The sequence below is a fragment of the Papio anubis genome, chromosome 8, assembly GCF_008728515.1.
Source record: "Papio anubis isolate 15944 chromosome 8, Panubis1.0, whole genome shotgun sequence".
Lineage (NCBI taxonomy): Eukaryota > Metazoa > Chordata > Mammalia > Primates > Cercopithecidae > Papio > Papio anubis.
In genome coordinates this window covers 93,646,451-93,672,729 of record NC_044983.1, presented here as the reverse complement: position 1 = coordinate 93,672,729, position 26,279 = coordinate 93,646,451, and the positions used below count along the sequence as shown (strand labels likewise).

Sequence of the window (26,279 nt, the reverse complement as noted above, 5' to 3'; positions counted from 1 at the left end):
CTCAAGCAGTGCCTACATGCGGTTTTCAGTTGCGCAATGGTTTTATTTTTCTCCTTAACATCTTTTCTTGGTTCTGCCAGCTTCCTTTTCATTTCTTCTCTTGTTATCATCTCCTCTTAACTCTATTTTTAAATAAATCCATCTTCTCCTTAATTTCACTGAGGCTGCAAAGGAGGGTGTACTTAAAATTTTTTAGCTTGGAAAATTTTAAACCTATAGAAAAGTAAAAAAGAATAGTACAATAAACACCATATGTCCCTCACCTGGAGATTCACCAATTGTTAACATTGTGAAATATTTGTTTCTCTCTCCATAAATATACATATATGGAGAGAGAGAGAGAGAGAGAAAGAGAGTAATGGGCTATTTGAAAGTCAGTGGCACACATTATAAATGTTTACCCCTAAATACTTAAAGATGTACCTCTAAGAATTTGGATGTCTTCCTGTCCCATCCTAACTGTCCTGGAGATCTCTCATGTGCCTACCTGTCTACTGGCTACAAATGCAAAACAACTCCAGTTCCTTCCTAAGAGTTTACCACAAGATGGGGTGAGCTGAACACCCATGTCTCAGACATGTCCCCTGGTTCAGGCCATTACGGTCATTTCTGCAGTAATTGGTTGAGCTAAATCACTCAACCTGTACTATTGCTGATACAAGATGCTAGATCTCATTTCCAGTTCATGCATGTTTTATTACTAGAAGCAAGAGATATCATTATTCCAGTTGTGAGTTGCATGCAACCATTACTGTGTTCAAAACGAGCTCAGAATCTGTGGTGCTTTTGTGCCATGTACTAGCTCCATTTGGATCTGATTTTGCATTTATGTTTTGAAGACAGAGCCAAGAATATGGTTGAGTTCAAAGCCAGAGCTGAGACAGAGCACCAATTCCACACACCCTTGTATTACCATATCCCATCTCCTTGTGGCCAAACCACTGCTCTTGCTCCACAATGGATTACAGGTCAATAACACAATACTACAGGTCAATTTGAAATATCTAAAGAACATTCTGACACAATAAAAGTAGAATAGAAAATTGTTATTCAAAATACAATGAAAATATCTTAATGCTTATCAGTGCTGCTATTTTGAACCTCATTCTATATAAATTGTATGCTGTGGCTGCCACCATGTATTTGCCAAGACATCCTGGAAAAGCCAGAAATTACGCTACAGTGGTGACAACAGTGAGCACTACAGACATTAATTAAAGGCATCTTCCTGTGTTTCTGGCCTCTACTTGTAACTACATTATTAAGATGTGGAACAACCTTTCCTCCTAACTATTGTCATTGCTTTATTTCATTTGTATTGAGAAAAAGAAACAAATTCTGCTAATTAAAAACTTGTGGTGCATTGACATTGACTAGCCAAAAGGTTATCTACTGCATTCTACAGATAAATAGTGATTCAGACTTGACCTGGGTGCCTTGGGGTCAAAATTTGACTGCTATCTAGCTGTGTGACTTTGCATAAGTCACTTTCCTTCTCTGGCCCTGTTCTCTTCCCTGACCAATAAAAGGACAGGGAAGCTAGGGAGTGGAAGAAAGAGAAAACAAAAGAAAGAGAGAGATATTTAAACTTCCATTAATTCCAAAATGTTAGAAAAAGAGATAACGTGCTGAATAAGTAATGATGTAAAGTAGACATTTTTAATCTAATGTAATGGGAAGTTTCTAAGGGCCTGCTCAGTGTATGCAAATGATACTTCTGATTACAGGAGTTTGTAGTCATTAAAATACATTTACCAGAGCTTCTAATTGGAAGCAGTATTTAGTAATGGTTACCTCAAGTTACTGTATGTCTTTGAAGGTAATCAAACCACCATCTTTTAAAAGCATTGCCAATTGGAAGTTTTCCTCTCCAATAACTAAGGGAATTAATGAGGATTTACTGTGTTACTACCATTCATAGGAATGTATTAAATAAATTTAATAAGCATGCAATCAACCTCGAATAATTAGACAAAATTTCAGAAAAAAACATAGAATAAGATGTATCAGTTTATACGGAGTACTATTAGGAAACTGTTTCTGACAGCTGCTTTATACCAGTATATTTCTTGTTTTTTTAGTATAATTCAAATTAACTAGAATTTAAAAGTCAGCAAGCAACTTTTTACTACACTCTTAATTGTTGAAATCTGAACTCTGGGACAAATTTTGCTCTCACAGAAACTGGGTTTTTGGTATATTCCAACCTCAGTTATTATAAAATAGTTACTCACTGAGATCCTTCTAGGACCAAAGGTCAACATTTCCTATTTCTAGACAGTTTATATTTGATCCAATAGTTCAGTTCAAATGGTATTTAATAAACAATGTCTCTGTGCTAGGTCTATACTAGTCATTAGTTTACTAGTCATTAGTCATACTAGTTTAAAAGTATTGAGATGAGTTGGTGTATAAGTCACAGCTTTGCCTTCAAGGAGCTTGTAGTCTAGTGGAGAAATGGCCTTGTAAAAATTAACTGCAGTATTGTACAATACATGTCCTGATAGAAATATATAAGACTCAGTTCAGAAGAGGGAAGTCAGGAAAGGTAAACTGGAAGATGGATCTGAGGAAATTATCGAGAATTCAGTACAAAGAGATAAAGAGTTGGAAAATATAGAAGACATCTTAGGAAACAAGGGGTTAGAATGAAAAGACCTAATGTATGAGTAAGAGGAGTTCCAGATGGAGAACAGAGAGAGAACAAAGGGTAGATGACATTTAAAGGGATAATGGTGAAGAGCTTAACAGAATTAGTGAAAGACATGAATCCTCAAATTGAGGAAGCATGAGTCCCCCAAAAAAACATAAATCACATATACAGAAATTGTAGTAAAATTGCAAACAAACAAACAAACAAACAAACAAAAACCATGACAGAGAAAATCTTAAAAGCATTCTGAGAAAAACAACAGATTACCTACAAAGGAGAAACAATTAGACTAACAACCTACTTCTCAACAACAACATTACGGGCCAGAAGTCAACAGAATAATATCATAAAGTGCTGAGTAAAATTACTGTCAGTCAGCCTATACTTCTATACTCAAGAGGAAAGATGAAGATATTTGCAGAGTGACAGAGAGTTTGTTAATTCAAATGATTTTATTGAAAGAGCTACTAAAGTTTTCTTCAGGAAGAAGGACACTGAAGTCAAAAGAAAAAATAAGATGCAAGAACATAATATCCAAAACATGAAAACAACCCAAATATCTATCAACTGATGAATGGATAAATAAAATGTAGTATGTTCATGCAATGGAATATTTAATAGCCATAAAAAGAAATAATACATGCTCTAGAGGTGATACACACTGATACATGCTACAATGTGATGAGCCTTGAAAACATTATGCTAAGTAAAAGAAACCAGGCATAAAAGGCCACATACTGTATGAGTCCATTTACATAAAATGTCCAGAATGGGCAAATTCATATAGACAGAATGTAAATTGATGGCTGCCATGGACTGTGGGGAGGAGGGAACGGGAAATGACTGCTAAATGGCTATGGAGCTTCTTTTTGAGGTGATGAAAATATTCTTTTTTGGTTTTTTTTTTTTGAGACGGAGTCTCACTCTGTCACCCAGGCTGGAGTGCAGGGGTGCGACCTCGGCTCACTGCCACCTCTGCCTCCCAGGTTCAAGCAATTCTCCCATCTCAGCCTCCCAAGTAGCTGGGACTACAGACATGTACCACCATGCCCAGTTAATTTTTGTATTTTTTATTACTAGTAGAGATGGAGTTTCATCTTGTTGGCCAGGCTGGTCTGGAACTCCTGACCTCAAGTGATCCACCCACCGCAGCCTCCCAGAGTCCTGCAATTACAGGCATGAGCCACAGTGTCCAGCCAGGTAATGAAAATATTCTGAAATTAGATAGTAGTGATGGCTGCACAACTATATGAGTATATTAAAAACTATTGAGTTGTACACTTTAAGAGGTTGAACATTTTGGAATGTAAATTATATCTCAATAAAGCTGTTATTTAAAATAAGAACAGTGGTGAGAAAGAAATGGGTAAACATGGGCTGGGTGTAGTGGCTCACGCCTGTAATTCCAGCACTTGGGGAGGCCAAGGCAGGCAGATCACTTCAGGTCAGGAGTTCAAGACCAGCCTGGCCAACATGGTGAAACCCCAACTCTACTAAGAATACAAAAATTAGCCTGGCATGGTGCCATGCACTAGTTCCAGCTATTCAGGAGGCTAAGGCAGGAGAATCGGTTGAGCCCAGGAAGTGGAGGTTGCAATGAGCCGAGATCATGCAACTGTACTCCAGCCTGGGCAACAGAGTGAGACTGTCTTAAAAAAAAAGAAAGAAAAGAAAAGAAAGAAAAAGAAAGAAAGAAAGAGAGAGAGAGAAAGAAAGAAAGAAATGGGTAAACATGGATAAGTAAGGCAAGTATTGGCTGTCTGGAGCAATAATAATTACTAGGAACTCTTATTCATTGCTACTGGGAATGCATGGTATAGCCACTTTGGAAGACAGTTTAGCAGTTTCTTACAAAACTAAACATTCTCTTACCAGGCAATTCAGCAACCTTGGTATTTACCCATAGGCATTGAAAATTTATGTCTGCACAAAAGCCTGCACATAGATGTTTATAGCAGCTGTATTCATAATTACTAAAATTTGGAAGCAACTAAGGTGTTCTTCAGTAGCTGAATAGATAAACAAACTGTGGTACATCCAGATAATGGAATATTATCAATCCATGAAAGACATAGAAGAAGTTGAAATTCATACTACTAAGTGAAAAAAGTGAATCTGAAAAGGCTATATACTATATGATTCCAACTATATGATATTTTAGAAAAGGCAAAACTATGAAAACAGTAAAAAGATCAGTGATTGCTGGGGGCTGTGGGTAGGAAGGGATGAATAGGTGAGCACAGAGGATTTTTAGGGCAGTGAAACTATTCTGTATATAATAAAGGTGGATACATGTCATTGTACATTTACCAAAACCCATAGAGGATAAAAAACTAACAGTGAACCCTAATGTAAACTATGAACTTTGGGTGATGATGATGTTTCAATGTAAGCTCATGAAATGTAACAAACATATTACTCTTGATTCCTGAGGGGTGATGTTAATAATGGGAAAGGCTGTGCATGCATGGAGGCAGGGAGGAAATGGGAAATCTGTACCTTCCTCTCAATTTTGCTGTGAACCTAAAACTACTCTAAAAAATAATACTGGTTAAAAAATAATAATAATCATGACTAGTTTGAGGATATAAATACAAGGTAGAACTGATACACTAGTCAACAACATATGAGATAGGAGAGAAGAAAGATTGTAGTTAAAACAAATGGAAGCTTTTATAATGCTCAGGAGGCTGGGAATATTAATTAACTTTTAGAATTTATGTCAAGAATGCGGATAAATTAGTGGAGAAACTGGATCACTCATATATTGCTGGTGGGAAAGTAAAATTGTACAACTCTGAAAAATAGTTTGGCAGTTCCTTTCAAAACTAAAAATGGACTTACCACACAAACCAGCAATTACACTTTCGGGCATTTGTCCCAGAAAATGAAGATTATTTTCATGTAGAATTTGTACACGAATGTTCAAAGAAGCTTTATTCAAAATAGCCCCAAACTGGAAACTACTCAAAAGTCATTCAATGAGTGAATAATTAAACAAACCGCGGCATATTCACACCATGGAATACTACTCAGCAATGAGAAGGAATGACCCAACAACTTAGATGAGACTCAGGGAAATTCTGCTTAGTGAAAAAAGGCGATTTCAAAAGTACATATACTTCTAGATTCCATGTATGTAACAATATTTTTGAAATAACAGAAATGGAGAATGGATTGGATTGAGGTTGGTGGGGGTTAGGAATGGGGAGGGAAACAGGATATATCTATAAAGGGGTAATACAAGGGAGTCTTATGCTGATGGTACAGATGAATATTGTGATTGTGGCAGTGGTTACACACACACACACACACACAAATGGGTTCCTGTATAATTGGTGAAATCTAAATAAGGTATTTACCAATGCCAATTTCTTGGTTTTGATATTTTACTGTAGTTGTGTAAGATGTAAACATTTAGGGAGGGCAGTTAGGGGAAATATGCATAGGAACCCCCATACATTTATTTGCAACCTACTATGAATCCATAATTATTTCAAAATTAAAGGTTTAAGAAAATAGCAATACTTACTAAAATAATAGAAATAAGATGTATAACTTCCTAACCAGAAGAGTGAAAGCAGAGAGGGGATAAAGAACACTCAACCAATTCTAACAGGGTATAGGAAAGAAGAAATTAGGATGCAAAGGAAAAGCAAGATACCTACAGATATACACACACACACACACACACACACACACAAAGATAGTAGAAATAACTGAAACTATGTTGACAATCACAATAAGTATAAGTGGACTAAATTTCCCACTTGACAGAAAATCTCAGTTTAAAACTCCAGTTATTTTCTATATATAAGAGATCCAACTAAAATGTAATGACACAGAAATGATGACAGTAAAGTGATGGAGGAAGAGGAAATATCAAAAGAAAGTGATTATATTAATATCAGACAAAAATAGACTTTAAAACAAAAACATTATTGAGATTAAAAGAGTTATAATGATAAAAGGAACAATTAACTGAGAAGATAAAATAATTCTGAACTTGTATATACCTAACAGTATAGCCTTAAAATATGTAATACAAAATTCAGCAGATTTAAAAGGAAAAAGATGTCTAAATCCATATTTGTGGTAGATTTTTAATAGATCTCACTTGGCAACTGAAAGACAAAGCAGTACAAAATTTAGTAAGATTGTTGAAGATTTGAGCAATGTATTAATGGAGATAGATGGGATGGATGGGTGGATGGATAGATGATTGATAGATAGATAGATAGATAGATAGATAGATAGATAGATAGATAGATAGACAGATAGATAGAATATGTAAAGTATATATATATATATATGTATAATATTAGCAACTAAATACTTTATTTTCAAGCATACATAGAACACTTATAAACCTTGACCACACACTATCTGGTCACAAGACAAATTTCTATTTATACCATGTATTAGATCATAAAGCAAATGTTGATTTCACACGCAGCACATTTCTGACCTCAACTCAATAAAATTAGAAATTATTAAAGTGGTAACCTACTTCATTTGGTTGAAAACCAACTACCCCATTCACTTAGAATTTTTTTCAGAAAACATACTTTTGAATAATATTGAGGCTCAGATGAAAATCATGAGATAATTAGAAACTATTTAGAACTAGGTCGGGCGCGGTGGCTCAAGCCTGTAATCCCAGCACTTTGGGAGGCCGAGACGGGTGGATCACGAGGTCAGGAGATCGAGACCATCCTGGCTAACACGGTGAAACCCCGTCTCTACTAAATATACAAAAAATTAGGCGGGTGTGGTGGCAGCGCCTGTAGTCCCAGCTACTTGGGAGGCTGAGACAGAAGAATGGCGTGAACCCGGGAGGCGGAGCTTGCAGTGAGCTGAGATCATGCCACTGCACTCCAGCCTGGGTGACAGAGCGAGACTCTGTCTCAAAAAAAAAAAAAAAAAGAAACTATTTAGAACTAAATGACAATGACTATGTATGTCCAAACTACACATGAAGCTGAAACAGACAGTGTACTTAGAGGGAAATGTATAGTGGTACTTTCATATATTATTAGATAAGAAGAAAGGGAAAAAGCTAATGAGTTAAGAGTCCAAATGAACAAGATGAAAAAGGAACAACTGAGTTAACAAAATAAAGATAACAAAAATCTAAGGAAGAAATACATTTATTAAATATATCAACCTCAGAAAATTACTTATTTCTGAGAGGGAGAAGAGACTGAAATAGTAATAGCTACATTTGTAGTATTTTGTTTCTTTGGACAAATATCTGTATCTACACATAGTGTGTTTTAAAGTATTTTATTTTCAGTAACACTTTACTGAAATGTAATTCACATACCATATAATCCACTCATTTAAAGTGTACAATTTGTTGGTTTTTAGTATATCACAAAGTTATGCAACTATCACCACAATTAATTTTAGAACATTTTATCACCTCAAAAAGAAATCCCCTCACCCTTTAGCTGTCATCCCCAAGCCCCTCATTCATCCCAGCCCTAAGAAAACCCCTGATTTTCTGTCTCTACAGATTTGTTATTCTAGACATTTAATATTAATAGAATCATATAATTTGTGATCTTTTGTTACTGAATTCTTCCACTTAGCATAAACTTTTCAAAGTTCACCTAGGTTGTAGCATGTATCAGTACTTCACTCCCTTTTACAGCTGAATAATCTTCCATTATATGAAATGTATCACATTTGTTTATTCATTCATCAGCCAATGTTGGTCATTTCCACTTTGGGGCACTAGGAATAATGGTGCTATGGATATTTGTGTACAAGTTTTTATGTGAACATATGTTTTATTTCTCTTGGATCATTTCTCCTCTGTAATGATAGCCTTTTTATGGACACTTTCAATCCTTTGTTTATCCCAAATATCACTGTGGAGTTTTGTAGTGGGAGTTAATATCACAATGATGTTGAGCATTATTGAAATATTCCTGGAAAAAATAAGCATTTCCTTGGTTTTCAGACATCATAAGTTTATGTGCTATTTCAAGTGGTTTTTTGATTCTACAGAATTGTGTAAGATAGCACACAGTTACAAAAAATTAGCCAGGTGTGGTGCCACGTGTCTGTAGTCACAGCTACTCGGGAGCCTGAGGCAGGAGAATTGTTTGAACCCGCGAGGCAGAGATTGCAGTGAGCCGAGATTGCGCCACTGCACTCCAACCTGGACAACACAGCGAGACTGTCTCAAAAAAAAAAAAAAAAAAGCACACACTATGATGCTTTTTCTAAACTGGTGTTAAGAATAAACAGATTAATTGTATTGAAACTGTTTCTTAATACACTACATTAACTGGTAATAATATTTTAAATAATAGGCCATTTCTAATAGTCTAAAATATTTATGCATTTAATCAAATGAAATTAAACAAGTTAACTGGTATTCAATAAATCTCCCTTCCTTTTCCCACACCTCAGTCTATGATTATACATTTAACTGCAAATTTTTGCAGCACAATCTTATCCAGTTCCATTATTGCGGATGCAAAGATAAATGAGGAATGAAAACAGAACAAAACCTCTGCTCTTGATGATCCTCATTTAGCCAGAGAGAAGTAAGAAAGAGTTAACACCAATCGTGAGGTCCTGGAAGGAAGATAAGCTCTGAAGTCAAATAGACCTGGGATCCACCAGTAATGGTGGAAATTTAGAAGGTAACTTAAACCTCTCAGGTTCAGTTTCCTCATCTATAGGAAGGGAATACAAATCATTACAAATACTACAAACTGAATACAGCAGAACATCATAAAATTAATTCACCCTGATCAAATGGGCTTTATTCCTGGGAAGCAAGTTTGGTTCAACATACTCAAATCAATAAATGTGATTCACCACATAAGCAGCATTAAAAACAAAACACACATGATCATCTCAATTGATGTAGAATAAACTTTTGATAAAATTTAACATCATTTCATGAAAAACCCTCAACAAACTAGGCATCAAAGGAAAATACCTCAAAATAGTAAGTGCCATCTATGACAAACCCACAGCCAATAGCATACTAAATGGGCAAAAACTTCTTAAGGAAGCATTCTCCTTAAGAACTGGAACAAGACAAAAATGACAAAAATGTCCACTCTAACCACTCCTATTCAACATAAAAGTTCTATCTGGAGCAGTCAGGCCAGAGAAAGAAATAATAGGCATCCAAATAGGAGAAGAGGAAGTTAAATTATCTCTCTTCACTGACGATATGATTTTATACCTAGAAAACCCTAATGATTCTGCCAAAAGGCTCCTAGACCTGATAAATGACTTCAGTAGAGTTTCCGGATACAAAATTAAAAAAAAATCATAGCATTTCTGTACACCAACAATGTTCAAGCTAAGAGCCAAATCAGGAACACAATCTCATTTACAATAACCACACACAAAAATAAAGTACCTAGGAATACATCTAACTAAGGAGATGAAAGATCTCTACAAGAACTATAAAATACTGCTGAAAGAAATCAGAGATGACCCAAATAAATGGAAAAATATTCCATGTTCATGGATTGGAAGAATCAACATTGTTGAAATGTCTATACTGGCCAAAGCAATCTATAGATGCTATACTATTCCTATCAAATTACAATGTCATTTTTCACAGAATTAGAAAAAACTGTTCTAAAATTTATATGGTACCAAAAGAGCCTGAATAGCCAAAGCAATCTTAAGCAAAAAGAACAAAGCTAGAAGCATCACCTTACCCAACTTCAAACTCTAGTAGAAGGCTGTCATAGCAAAAACAGCATGGCACTGGTACAAAAACAGACATATAGACCAATGGAACAGAATAGAGAGCCCAGAAATAAAGCAGTATACCTACAACTAACTGATTTTTGACCAAGTTGACAAAAGCAATGGAGAAAGGACTTCCTATTCAATAAATGGTTCTGGAAAAACTGGCTAACCAAATGCAGAAGAATAAAACTGCACCCCTCCCTCTCACCATATAAACAAATTAACTCAAGATGGATTAAATATTTAAGTGTAAGACCTCTCAAACTATAAAAATCACCCAGAAGAAAACCTAGGAAATACCCTTCTGGAAATTGGCCTTGGCAAAGAATTTTGACTGAGTCCTCAACAGCAATTGCAACAAAAACAAAAATTGACAGGTGGGACCTAATTAAGCTAAAGAGCTTCTGCACATCCAAAGAGACTATCAACAGAATAAAAAAAAAAAAAAAAAAAAAAAAAAAAAAAAAACCTATCGAAAGGAAAAAATACTTGCAAACTAAGCATCTGACAAAGATGTATTAGTCTAGAGATTTTGAACTAATATCCAAAATCTGTAAGGAACTTAAACAAATCAACAAGCAAAAATCAAATAATACCATTAAAAAGTGGGCAAAGAATATAACAGACACTTCTCAAAAGAAGACATACAAGTGGCTAACAAACATATGGAAAACATGCTGAACATCACTAATCATCAGGGAAATGCAAATCAAAACCACAATGAGATACCATCTCATACCAGTCAGAATGGCTATTATTAAAAAGTAAAAAAACAACAGATGCTAGTGAGACTGTGGAGAAAAATGTACACTTATACATGGTTAGTGGGGATGTAAATTGTTCAGCCCCTGTGGAAAGCAGTTTGGAGATTTCTCAAAAAACTAAAACTAGAACTACCATTTGACCCAGCAATCCCATTACTGGGTATATACCCAAAGGAAAATAAATTGTTCTACCAAAAAGTCGCATGCACTCACATGTTCATTGCAGCACTATTCACAGTAGCAAAGACATGGAATCAACCTAGGTGCCCATCAACAGTGGACTGGATAAAGAAAATATGGTACATACACCATAGAATATTATGCAGCCATAAAAAAGAATGAAATCATGTCCTTTGCAGCAGAATGGATGCAGCTGGATGCCATTATCCTAAGCAAATTAACACAGAAACAGAAAACCAAGTATTACATGTTCTCACTTATAAGTGGGAGCTAAAATATTGGGTATACATGGACATATAGTTGGGAACAATAGACACTGGGGACTCTGGAGGAGGGAGGGGGGCAAGACTTATAAAAAACTGCCTATTGAGTACGATATTCACTGTCTAGGTGACAGGATCAATACAAGCCCAAACCTCAACATCTTGCAAACATACCCTTGAAACAAATCTGCACATGTACCACCTGAATCTAGAAGGAAAAATGGAAATAAATAAATAAAGCTACAGTAACCAACAACAGCCACAAATACAATAACCAAAAATAACAATAATCTACTTTGCCTGTACTCCAGAAATGGAACAACTAAGCCTGGATGACAGCACATCTGTTTATGGCATGGTTTACTTAATATTTCAAACCCACCATTGAGACCTACTGCTCAGAAAAATAGACGCATCTGAAAATATTACTGCTCATTGACAATGCATCTGGTCACCCAAGAACTCTTATGGAGATGTACAAGGAGATGAATGTTGTTTTCATGCCCACTATCACAACATCCATTCTGCAGCCTATGGATCAATGAGTAGTTTTGACTTTCAAGTCATATTACTTTAAAAATACATTTTGTAAGACTATAGCTGCCATAAATAGTGACTCCTCTGATGGATCTAGCCAAAGTAAATTAAAAACTGTCTGGAAAAGATTCACCATTCCATATGCCATTAAGAACATTCGTAACTTGTGGGAGGAAGTCAAAATATCCACCTTCACAGGAATTTGGAAGAAGTTGATTCCAACCCTCGTGGTTAACTTTGAAGGGTTCAAGACTTAGTGGAGGAAATAACTGCAGATGTAGTGGAAATAGCAGGAGAACTAGAAGTGGACCCTGAAGATGTCATTGAATTGCTGCCATCTCATGATCAAACTTGAATGCAGGAGGAGTTGCTTTTTACCAATGAGCAAAGAACGTGGTTTCTTAAGATGGAATCTTCTTCTTGTGAAGATGCTGGAAATATTGTAGAAATGGCTCACTGTAGGTTCAGATGATAATTAGCATTTTTGGTAATAAAGTATTTTTTAATTAAAGAATGTCTAACTTTTTTAGACATAATGCTATTGCAGTATGTTTATTAAGTATAGGTTACACTATACTTGAACTACAGTATAGTGTAAACACAACTTTTGTATGCACTGGGAAACCAAAGAGTTTGTGTGACTCACTTTATTATGGTGGTCTGGAACCAAACCTGCAATATCTCTGAGGTATGCCTGTATAATTTTGCTCATTCCTACTTTATTTTATGGGGTTTGTGTGTGTGTGTGTGTGTGTGTTTTCTTTTTTGGTTTTTGAGACAGTCTTGCTCTGTTGCCCAGGGTAGAGTGCAGTGGTGTGATTTCGGCTCACTGCAACCTCCATCTCCCAGGTTCAAGCAATTCTCCTGCCTCAGCCTCCCAAGTAGGTGGGATTAAAGACATGCACCACCATACCCAGCTAATTTTTATATATTTAGTAGTGACGGGTTTCACCATGTTGGCCAAGCTTGTCTCAAACCCCTGACCTCAAGTGATCTGCCCACCTCAGCCTCCCAAAGTGCTGGGATTACAGGCATGAGCCACCGCACCTGGCCTTATCCCTACTTTGAACTCGTGGTAATTATTGGACCTGCCACCAGACATTGTTTTTATTGTGTTAGTAAAGACACACACATATTACCAAAAAAAATGCATCATAAGTATTCAAGGAGAAATAGTATAGGGTATTCTTTGATAGATGAGAAAGACTAGGAAAGACTCAACTAGGGTGATATCTACCTTCAACATTCTTTATGAAAAGAAATTATGTATATTCAATTATCTCTTTGCCCACTTGTTTCTGCTCTGTAATTTAAAAACATGTGATTCTCTCAGGTACAGTTTATGGTTGTTCCTACCTCTGTTAATTATTGTATAATATTCAGAACTAAACTTGGACTGAAGAAAGGACAATCTTCTTTTTGTGATTTCTTAGGATGTGAAGTTGAACTCCCACATGATTTTGACAACTATTATTTAATTGTGGGGAATGTGTATATGGTTAATTTTAAATCTCTAAATTTTTGCCTCATGTAGATTCCAGGGGGTGGGGAACAAACTTCAAAGTTAATTCTAACTTCAGGAACTGTAAAGTAAGTTTTATATTCAGGCCATTTTGAAATATGAGTAAATTTTATAATAACCCATAACCTATGGGGAAGTGGTAAGAAAGGAAATATTATAATGTGAGCTCTTTTAAACTAATAATGATGGCTTAAAAAGTTAAAATAATAAAATAGTATGATTGGCATTACCAATTAGAAAAATATATATTGACCAGGTGCAGTGGCTCATGCCTATAATCCTAACACTTTAGGAGGCTGAGGCAGGAAGATCGCTGGAGCCCAGGTGTTTGAGACCAGCCTGGGAAACATAATGAGACCCCCGTCTCTACAAAAATAGAAAAATTAGGTGGGTGTGGTGGCATGCCTGTAGTCCCAGCTACTTGGGAAGATGAGGTGGAAGGATTGCTTGAACCCGGCAGGTCAAAGCTGCAGTGAGCCATCATCATACCACTGAACCCCAGCTTGGGCAACAAAGTGAGACCCTGTTTCAAAAAACAAAAAAGGAAAATAGAATATGCCCTCTAGTTGTACCTACATCTGTGAGTCAAGTCGTTTTCTGAGAAAAATAAATAAAATGCTACATATTTTTATCTCTGGTTCTACAGCATTAAAAAAAAAATTGTAATTGGTAGTTTTACCATCCCTCTATTAAGAAAACCAAACTATTCACCTATATCTTATAAATATTTTCTATATTCATTAGATTTGGAAGACATTATTGAAAACAAAATGAATGTTGCAATAACATATCATAAAGTTGGTGCACACACCCTGAGGCAAAAAAAAAAAGGGGGGGAATAGAGAAACAGCAAAACCTTCATTTACTATGTCTGCCAAGCAATAGGTTGGCAGTTGTTTTTTTTTTTTTTTTTAAGGAACCATTTATGTGATTGCTTGGTCATTTTAGATACAGATAAAGAAAATAAAGCTTTCTTATTACCTCTTAGTATCGCCTTAGCCCATCACTTTGGATTACTAGCGTGTTGTGTCATACTTTCATAAGCGGACCTCATTCATTTAGGTCTCCAAACTCCTTATGGTATTGTTTTCACCTTACAATTGAGAAAACTGAGAGTCAAAGAAGATAATGGCTTTGCAGGGGTCACTTATAGTGAATACCTGGCAGGGACAGGTGTCCTGACTTTTGGAACAGTGCCTTTTGGTCTGACTTTTAAAATAGCTTGCTGCCTCTATGCCATAGTAACCCTCAGCAAAATGTCTCACCTTTTTTTGTGTCCCCTTCTTCTCACTGTAAGTGATCCACAATACCCACACTCCACTCTCTCATCTTCTTAGTCTACCTTAGTATATTAGTTCTTGTTGTGTAATAAATCATCCTAAAGTTTAGTGGCTTAAAATTACAAACATCAATGAGTGCTTTGGAATCAATTGGTCAGCTGGGGGTTCATTGATGTGGGTCAGACTTGGCTGAGTCCACCTGGGTTCACTCATGCCTCTGCGCCGGCTGGTATGTCAGCTGGGGGCTGGCTGCTCTAGGGAGGGCCCCCTACTGAGGTTGAACATTGACTGACTATTGATTAGGGCCGTAGACACGAGCGCAGCAGGGTTGTGTGTGTCCCCATCTGTCATCACCCAGCAGGCTAGCCTGGGCTTGTTCTCAAAATATTTCATAACCAGAAGCATGTCATACTTTTTGAGGCCTAGTCTTGGAACTAGCACACTTTCACTGAATTTGTAGCCTGAATTCAAGGGGATAGGGAAATAGACTGTTCTTCCTAACAGGAGGAGGTACGAGACTACCTAGCCAAGGGCACGGATACAGGGAGGAGTAAGCAAGCGTGTCCATTTTTGCAATCTGCCATACTCCGATTACTTCCAAATAACTTGTCTGATACATTCATATTAAGATATTAATAATGTAATCATGTATACCTTTCCAGGAATATCTGCTTTGGGCAAAAATAAACCTGTGATAAGAATATTTAAAGGAATGGCAGCATAATGCTGTCTTGATGAAGAATTATGTATTTTTTTATTTTGTTGCCTGTGCATTTGGTGTCATAGCCAAGAAATGACTGCCAAATCCTACCACCATTTTTTTTAATACCCAGACTATTAAAAGAAAAACTTCAGCTGAATTGAATTTAAAGGAGCTTAATTTAGTAACGAATGATTGAATCAGGCAGCCCCCAGAATCACAGCAGATTCAGAGAATCTCCAGGGATACCTCGTGGTCAGAACAAATTTATAGACAAAAAAACGGAGTGGCATATAGAAATCAGAAGTGAGATACAGAAACAGCTGAATTGGTTACAGGTTGTCATTTACCTTATTTGAACACAGTTTGAACACTCAGAAGTGTATGACTGGTTGAAGTATGGCTTATGGCATTGGCCAGGACTCAGCTATTGTTACAGGCACATACTCCTAAGTTCGGGTTTCAGGCTTGTCTACCCACTAAGTTGGGTTGCAGTTCACCCACAAGGACTCAAATGTAGAAGTACAGAGTCCTTCTCAGGCCATATTTAGTTTGCTTTAACACTGTTGACCCTGGGCCAGGGAGCTATTCTGTAGCAGGTGAATTTTTCCTTACTTCTCCAAGTTAAAGCACACTCTGACGTACTTCACCACCAATTTTGTATTGTTATAAAATACAAGTAATATAAAATTTTACCATTTTAGCTATTTGTAAGTGTACACTTCTGTGGCACTAAGCACATTGTCATTGATGTGCAGCTGTCATCATATCCACCTCCAGAATTTTTTCATCTATCCCAACTTTATATCCGTTAAACACAAATTCCCCATTCTTCCCTCCCCTCACTCTGGCAACCACCATTCTACTTTCTATCTTCATGAATTTCCCTCATGTAAGTAGAATCACACAACATTTGTTCTTTTGTGACTGGCTGATTTCACTTAGCATAATGGCCTCAAGGTTGTAGATAAAAGTCATCAAACTCTGTAAAATATTTGAAGATATTTATTCTGAGCCAAATATGAGTGACCAATGGCCTATGGCACAGCTCCAGGAGATTATAAGAACATGTGCCCAAGGTGGTCAGGCCACAGCTTGGTTTTATACATTTTAGGGAGATATAAGACATCAATCCATACACATAAGATGGGCATTGCTTCCGTCTGGAAAGGGGGAACAACTGGAAGTAGGGGCTTCCAGGTCGTGGGCGAATTCAAGCTTTTCTGATTGGCAATTGGTTGAAAGAGTTATTATCTAAAGACATAGAATCAATAAAAAGGAATATCTGGGTTGTGGAGACCAAGGTTCTATTACGCAGATGAAGCCTCTGGGTAGCAGGCTTCAGAGCTCTCATCAGACCTAAAAAGGTACCTGAGTCTTAGTAAATTCTCTCCTGGATCAGGGAAAAGACCTGGAAAAGGATGGAGATTCTCTACAGAATGTAGATTTTCCCCATAAGAGACAGCTTTGCAGGGCCATTTCAAAATACGTAAAAGAAATAGGCCAGGTGTGGTAGCTCACACCTGTAATCCCAGCACTTAGGTAGGCTGAGGTGGGAGGATCATGAGGTCAAGAGATTGAGACCATCCTGGCCAACATGGTGAAACCCTGTCTCTACTAAAAATACGAAAATTAGCCGCTGAGATCATGCCACAGTATTCCAGCCTGGTGACAGAGCAAGACTCCATCTAAGAAAGAAAGAAAGAAAGAAAGAAAGAAAGAAAGAAAGAAAGAAAGAAAGAAAGAAAGAAAGAAAGAAAGAAAGAAAGAGAGAGAAAGAAAGATATATAAATAAATAAATGGGGGTAAAATAGTTTGATTCCTTTCAGGGCCTGCTATCTGTCATGCGATGCTATACTAGAGTCAGGCTGGAATTTGGTGTCTTATTGCTATAAAAAGTCTGTTTTGTCAGTCTTCAGATCTTTGTTTTAATGTTAATGCTGGTCAGTTGTGCCCTAATTCTAAAGGAAGGAGGGTATAATGAGGTATGTCCCAACCCCCACTTCCCATCATGGCCTAAATTAGTTTTTCAGGTTAACTTTGGAATGCCTTTGGCCTAGGTGAGGGTCCATCAGTCAGTTGAGGGACTTAGAATTTTATTTTCGGTTTTTAAGGTTCATCCATGTTGTAGTGTATATTGAAATTTCCTTCCTTTTTAAGGCTGAATAATATTCCATCATATGTATATACTCTATGTTGTTTATGCATTCATCCACTGAGGGACACAGGTTTCTTCCACCTTTTGGCTATTATGAATAATGCTGCTATTATTGAATGTAAGTGTACAAATATCTGTTCAAATCCCTGTTTTGAGTTCTTTTGGATATGTACCCAAAAGTGGAATTGCTAGACCATATGGTAATCCAGTGTTTAATTTTTTGAGGAATCTCCATGCCATTTTCCACAGTGGCTGCACCATTTTACATTCCCACCAGCAATGCACAAGTGTTCCAATTTCTCCCCATCTTTGCTAACACTTCTTTTCTTTTTTTTTTTTAATTATAGCCATCCTAATGGATGTGAAGTAGTGACTCATTGTGGTTTTGATTTGCATTTTCCTAATGATTAGTGATACTGAGCATCTTTTCATGTGTTTATTGGCCATTTGTGTGTCTTCTTGGAGAAACAGCTATTTAAGTCCTTTGCCTATTTTTTTTTTTTTTTTTTTTTTTTTTTTTTGAGACGGAGTCTGGCTCTGTCGCCCGGGCTGGAGTGCAGTGGCCGGATCTCAGCTCACTGCAAGCTCCGCCTCCCGGGTTTACGCCATTCTCCTGCCTCAGCCTCCCAAGTAGCTGGGACTACAGGCGCCCGCCACCTTGCCCGGCTAGTTTTTTGTATTTTTTAGTAGAGACGGGGTTTCACCATGTTAGCCAGGATGGTCTCGATCACCTGACCTCGTGATCCGCCCGTCTCGGCCTCCCAAAGTGCTAGGATTACAGGCTTGAGCCACCGCGCCCGGCCCTTTGCCTATTTTTTAATCAGGATGTTTATTTTTTGTTGTTGAATTGTAGGCATTCTTTAAATACTCTGAATCTCAATCCAGATATATGATTTACAAATATTTTCTCTCATTCCATGGGTTGCCTTTCACTCTGTTGATAGTGCATGTTGATGCAAAAAATTTTTAATCTCAGCCAGGCATGGTGGCTCATGCCTGTAATCCCAGCACTTTGGGAGCTGAGGCAGGCAGATCACTTGAAGTCAGGAATTCAAGACCAGCCTGACCAACATGGTGAAACACCATTTCTACTAAAAATACAAAAATTAGCTGGGTGTGGTGGCATACGCCTGTGGTTCCAGCCACTTGGGAGGCTGAGGCACGAGAATCGCTTGAACCTAGGAGGCAGAGATTGCAGTGAGCCGAGGTCATGCCACTGCACTCCAGCCTGGGTAACAGAGCAAGATTCTGTCTCAAAAAAAAAAAAAAACACACAGCTTTTAATCTTGGTGAAACACAATTTATCTATTTTTTTCAATGCCTATGCTTTGGTGTCATATCCAAGAAATTATTGCCAAACCCTGCCACCAATTTTTAAATACCCAGCCTGAATCCATTTAAACTGTTTAGTGAATGACTTAAAGAATTTTAAAGTGAGATATTTCTATTCAACAATGTACTTTTATAATTATGGGAGATGTTAATAAATATCCATTCATGGCCAAAGTTTTTTCTCAGTCTTCATTTTCCTGATTAATGCCAAGTACATTAGATGTAAATAGGAAGCATGGAAATAGTACATTGTATTGTACCTCAATTGTTTCCCCATGAGGGATCGTGATCAAAATTATTACCAATTGCCTCTCTTAGGAAAAGAAAATTCTTAACTGATTAAAGACCATGGATATTATATATCAACTATATAATGAGTTTTCAACTTTTTACTTCATTTAAAAAATACTAAATTTCATTTCTAAATACTAAATTTCATGCTATACTTGAGTCAGGCTGGAATTTGGTGTCTTATTGCTACAAAAATCACATATAATAAAGCTCTAAAACTTCAAAGACATTTTGCATTCTGAAAAGGGTTCTTTGTGGTTGCAATGCTCATTTGAAATTCAAATAACTTCTTGGAATTTGAAGCTAGCTAGAAGTTACGTATTGTAGAATAAGAGGGAGATGATCCTTTGTATCATTGCTAATTTATACTAATAGAAGATATTATACTTTTGGACCTAGATGGGAGCAACAAATGCATCTTTTGAAATCATTAAATAATACATGAGCTATCCATGATAAACATCTTGGGCAATGTGTAAGAACTTACCTTTTAACTTCTATAGTTCTTGTGTTAGATGATTATATACTTTTTCAAGCAAGTGTTTGTTAAATCTTCAATTTTATATTGCAGTAGATGATGCAGAAGACCCAATAGAAAGAAGCATAAGACTTGGTTCTTTTCCCTCAGAGAATTTGAGCAAACATGATAATATTAAAGAATAAATAAGGGAGGCTTACCATTTAGAATCTGAGAAAGTCAAGGTGGGCCGCGGTGGTCTGAGGAGGTCTCAAGGAGATGGACCTCTGCAGGCCAAGAGGGCGAGGTTTGGTTGGAGTGAGTGAGAGGTGCACCTGCACGACCTAGGAGAGCAGTGACATGAGAAAGTGTCACATCTGGCTGGAGGATAGCACGTGCCACATACCTGAGATAGAGGAAGCACATTAAAAGTAAGTTATGGACAGAGGGCTGGGTGAGGACTAATTGTGGTGAGCTGGTATAGTAGTTTATTGTTTGATATAGTAGACTGTAGAGAATCATTGTAGGTTTTTGACCAGGGGAGTAGCAGGAAAATTTAGCCCATCTCCAGTGGAGATCATAGAGCCTTAGAAGTAAAGGGATTTCTGGAAACATCTTATCTAATATCCCATTTTTACTTAGGCCAGAGAAGTGAAATAACTTGCTCAAAAGGTTACCCAGTTAGAAAAGAACAAATCTGTGTCTCAGATTTATCCTTTACCTTGTAGTCCGATTATCTTTCTTTCATATCACAGTCCTCCAAAACCTATTAGAGAAAAGAAAATAAAAAGAAAGGATACATAAGAAGCAGCGTCTTGATAGGAAAAAGCCAAATAAATATTTTATTTCTATTAGTAAATGGGGCAGGCAAATATCTAGAGAATTCATAGAGGACCAAGTGATTTCTCAAAAATAGTGTCTGAAAAAGTGAAAAACTAATTCTAATTAAATCATATTAATAGGGATTTATGGTATTAATTGGTTATTCTACATTACTATAAGAATGTGTAATTTTTATCAAACCTACCCTAGCAAATGGGTGCTAAGCTAAAGCTGAATTACTGAACAAATGAATGAATACCTAAATTTGTCTTTTTTCTTCCAGTAAATATCTTACAAGTATTATTTAAGGAAAACATTTTCTTTTACAGATTCACCTTTTTGGAGTTTTGCTGGCCATTTTAGGAAACTTGGTGATCAGCATTTCTCTAAATATTCAGGTAAGAAAAAAGCTTATTTTTCTAGCACTGTAGATTAATCCAGGGACACATTATGACTCTCATGGGCCTTGGAAACTTTTGTCTTTGTGGCTCTTTTCTCCATAAAAATTATAAAAATATATATATTTTATGACCTCATTGGTGTAAAGAGAAATATAACGCAAGCTGGAGTGCATTCATTTTTCTTCTTCTTCTTCTGATTTTAAAAGAAATTAATTTTGGGGGGTGTGGAGTGGGCTCTGACAGTATTGTAGACCCTAGGTAAGGGGCCTATGGTGTCACTGGTTTGATTTGCAGTACTTTGATTTCTTTCATAGCCTTCACCTCAGGTGGGATATGGATACTTTTTAGAAGCAGTTCATAAAAGTACAGATTATAGGGTTTTTTCCCCTTTCTTTAAAATGCTCTTAAATATGCCAGTATAGACTAATGGTCTTGAGGAAAGAATGTAGAATACAAAATAGGAACTATAATTGAACATGAATTAGAAATCTGAATAAATTGCTGATTTGCTAAATGCAAACTGAAGGAAATATGAATTTTTAACCAAATCAGGAATTAAATAAACCATTTTAAATCATTTAATGAATCAGTTTGAATTAGAATCAAATTGCTGCAGTCTCTAAAATGATTTGAATCAAAATAAACCTGAACATCAAAATATCTCCCAGAATGTTATATGGTAATTCCCTCTTAACCTCAGGGGATAAATTGCAAGACTCCCAGTGGATGTCTGAAACTAGAGCTAATACTGAACCCTATTCAGTATATACTATGTTTTTCCTATACATACATACCTATGATCACATTTAATTTATAACTTAGGCACAGTAAAAGATTAATAACAATAACTAATAATAAAATAGAACAAGTAAGTAAGATAAGGGTTACCTGAACACAAGCACTGTGCTATTGCAACAGCTGATCTGATAACCGAGAGGCCCACTGAATGACTAAGGGACGGGGAGCATCTGTAGCCTGGATACATTGGACAAAGGGAGGATTCACATACCAGGCGGGACAGCAAGAGATTTCATCCTGCTACTCAGAAGAGAATGCAATTTAAAATGTATGAAATGTTTATTTCTGGAATTTTCCATCTAATATTTTCTGACCATGGGTAACTGAAACCACAGAAAATGAATCCGTGGATCGAGGGGTGACCACTATATTTGTTTATACAAATCTTTGCTAGAAAATGACCTAGTATAATTTTCAATAATTCCCCAAAAATGTATTTGTTCTTTAAAAAATACAAAAATAAATTAGTGTTCTTATAAAAAGAATTAAAGGAATACAAAAGAAAAAAAGTGGCATTCCCTTCATAGCTCAGAATGTTTTCTTATTTATCTTCTGATTTACTTTCAGAAATATTCTCACCTTCAGCTGGCACAACAGGAGCACCCAAGGCCATACTTCAAGAGTGTGCTGTGGTGGAGTGGTGTCTTGCTGATGGCCGTGGGAGAGACGGGGAACTTTGCAGCCTATGGATTTGCTCCCATTACTCTGATCGCTCCATTAGGCTGTGTGTCTGTTACAGGTAAGCTGTTGTGTGTTTTGACAAACAGAAACTTAATGAGCAGAAAAATTGGAGAAAAACACACAACTGAAACAACAAATGCACCAAAAAAGAAAGTCTATTGCCTGGTTTCTTAGCACATTAACATGGAACAATTATTCTGCTAATTTCAGCGATCCGTTGTCACACTGTCACATTAACTATAGAAACTTGCAGTTTGTGACTCTAACACTTATCTGTGAAAGCCTGATGCCTGAGTCTTAATAAATTAACAGTGACAGAAAATGTTATACTATGCTTGTAATCATTAATGAGTTACCTAAAAGCATTTGTAATGCAATGTTTTATTCATATGTTAAACTGATAATACCTGTGATTAGAGTCTTTGATGTCTGGTCTTGACTTCATAGTTTAGTATCTGTTTGACATTAAGAATTAAATATTGGTTATTCTACATTACTATAAGAATGTGTAATTTTACAGTAATGTCACAAATATCTACTTTGAAATTTTATGTAATTTACTAAATACATTTAGAAAACAGAAAATGAGATGTTGTGAAAGACTTTAAAAAAAAAAAGAGCAAAAATCACTGCTAAAAAGGAGAACAAATTCTCTAAGCCCTGTTAAAATCAATAAAATCTTTTTGGTTTTACTCTTTATCTGTTGCTATGGAAACAGGATGTTTCTAAATTTGCGTGAATTTAGAAACTTCATTGAAATAGAAACAACTTGATAGTCATTATCTGTTAACAACTAGATCAAGCATATCACATGTTTACATATCCCAATTTAAATGTTCCTCCTAAACAACTATATGATATTCTTAAAGAAAACATCATTTAAACTGAAACAATGCAGATTCAAAGATAATTTTATTTTATTTTGTAAGTCATTTATCTCAATCATTTAAAATATTTTATTTAAAATACTTGAATGAGGTATAACAGAATATTTAGCAAAAAAACACTTACTTTGCTTTCTAGAAATAGCCTACTTAAAAGAGCCATCCTGTTACTACTCTGAAGAGGCACACAATTTATGTAATCATTTACTGTTTTTAACATTCCAATAGAATAAGCAAATTGGGTAAACCTCACTTTCTATTTAGTAAACCACATAACATGTACATAGACATTTTAGACATTTTATGTTTTCAAAATCTAAGAAATAACAGATAAAAGATCTAGTTATATGGTGAACTTGGGATCCCTCCAGACTCTTGCTGTCTTGAAAATATTGTTTTATTCTCCAATAATGACTGTGTTTGTCATGCTGATCTTTAGTTTTGTTCCTTACTTTATGCTGTTTCCATGAAATAGCCAGAGAAAAATGTGTCCGGGCATATTAGATAGATAACTGGGGAAGGCAGGTGGTAAGTGCACCATATGGTATTGAAATTCTCCATTTATCTCACGTCTCCTGGTCCTGGGAAGTCTTTTGCAGGAGTGGGGTATAAGAAAAAGGGTGCTACCCCAGGTGGTTCAGACAAGGGGAAATATTGTTGTAAAGATCAGAGATTTCACAGAAATGAGATATAACCAGACCTCATGGGGCCTGAAGTGAGAATGGGGCAGTTTTCAGGACTTCAGAGTCAGCAGTCGTACCCTTCCTAGACCTTCAGTGAAGCTGCCTGTGAGTCTGCCTATCTTGGCAAGACTTGATCCAAGCTCTCATTAAAAACTGAAAGCTGAAGCTTTCCAAACTTCCACTCAGAAAGAGAGTCCTATTCTCCCAAGTCCCCTGTGAGCCGGTCCACCCACCTTCAAACTCGAGCCCACTGCCTTGACAGATGGGCTTTTTCTTCATGCTATAGATTATTTTTCTTTGTGTGCTGTTAGCCCCAATTAATGTTTCAGCTTCAGAACATTTTTAGTTACCTCCCTCTCTGTCCATCTGAAATGATTCAAAGATGTGAACTTACAGCCTCAAACACAACTCATTTCCTACTTTACAATCTTTGCACACAGTAATGTATGTTCATAAATAGTATTCCCACAGCAGTCCTGAACTGGATTTAAGTCATTGTAAAGCTTTGTGGGTGGGTGAGGGACTGCTGGTGATGGAGGATTTTCCCTAGAACAAACCCCTGCTACCCTGAGATTCTTTATAAAGATCCTAGAAACTCTAGAGAATTTGAAGGAAAAGGGAAAGTATAAACCAGATGTGTCTTATGTCTGTGTCTAAAGATGAAGCAGAAAATCCACACTTTTCTATGTTAAAACTTTTTTTTGGTATCATTTCTTGGGAGCTTTAAGAAATCAAATCTCCCATTGAATTTGAATAAAAAATAAGACCTGTTGCAGTGTTGCATGGGAAATTGCAGATTCTTTTCTGATTTTTCTTCTGTCTTTTGTTGCTTTTCTAAGAGAAGGAGACAGAGAGAGAAACTATTAAAATCCAGAACACTTACAATAGTTTTAGCCCTTAAATCCAAGTGTGTTAAGTCCCTTAAGTCTTTTATCTTCCTCCCTCTCCTTAGACAGTCTGGTTCACACCAACACATTCTGCTCCATTTTTCTTTTCCAGAAGTAGGGAGAGACAGTGCAGGTAAACACGTGGACTAGTTTTACTACACTGATGATTGCTAATATGCCAGACCTGCTATTTTGTCTCACATAATCAAAATTCCTGCTCCTTTTGTATACTTTGAGTATAATATATATTTGTATACTTTGAGTACAATATATTCAATTAAATATTAAATATAAATTAAATATATAATATTTAATATATTTATGTTTAATACAATTTTATTATTGTATTTAACATATTTAATATAATTGTATTATTATACTTAATATAATTATATTGATTATATTTAATATATATTTAATATATTGATTATATTTAATAAGATATTAAATTTTATTTTGTTATATATTTAATATATATTAAATATAGTTCTATATTAATAGATACTATACTAATTGAATATGTATTCAATTAAAGTATGCATGTCATATGATTGACATATATATGTCTGACATATATGCTAGTCACATATAGGACTCATTTGTAAGAAGCACCACAGTTAGCAATATGGGCATTTCAGCTTGCCCTCTACCCATGTTTTCCTGCCTTGAAACATCTTTCTTCTGTGATTTTTTCCCCTCTCTGTGTGTCCTGCTGTTCCTCACTGACATACTCAGCTTCAGGCAGCATTTGTCCAACATTAGTTTTACAGGTAGATTCATAGGTGTTCTAAGAAACAAAGAATTCCATAATCAAACAGCATTCTGCAATTTGGGGTTTTAAAGGTGACAGAGGTTTCATTAGTGTAGAGCTTCTTGGGGCCTTAAGACAGGCCCATGCACACTGTGAATCGTGAGAGGCAGATGCAGTACGCCAGGTCTCCAAAACATACTGAGCGCATCTGAGATTCCCTTGATTGTATCTCAAGGCAGTTCTGCAGAAAACCCTTTAGGGAATTCTTAAGGCAAAGCTCACAGGCAGTCACATCGTGCTAGAGACTCAGCCTAAATAACCCGTCTATGCCTCACCATGAAGACGGCAAAATGGGGAATGATCTCAGTGCACAGGGATGCCCAGGCCTGGGTCCAGCTTTTTGAGAGAGTCAGAACCTTCGTATCCTTGTGTCATCTTTTAATTTTACTTTATTTTTCTCACTGGAAGTCTTTCTCAATGAATAATAGGTCCAAAATCTAT

The 26,279-nt window shown here is 36.3% G+C and overlaps 1 protein-coding gene across 3 annotated transcripts in view; it reads left to right on the top strand.

Annotated features, from left to right (window-relative positions):
* Positions 1 to 26,279, top strand: part of NIPAL2 (NIPA like domain containing 2) — a 100,314-nt gene that overhangs the window by 12,523 nt on the left and 61,512 nt on the right. For all 3 annotated transcript variants that reach the window (XM_003903008.5, XM_009213406.4, XM_009213405.4), the window contains exons 2-3: positions 21,023 to 21,091; positions 22,460 to 22,631. In XM_003903008.5, coding sequence (XP_003903057.1) covers positions 21,023 to 21,091; positions 22,460 to 22,631 — 241 coding nt within the window. The remainder of the gene's footprint in view (positions 1 to 21,022; positions 21,092 to 22,459; positions 22,632 to 26,279) is intronic.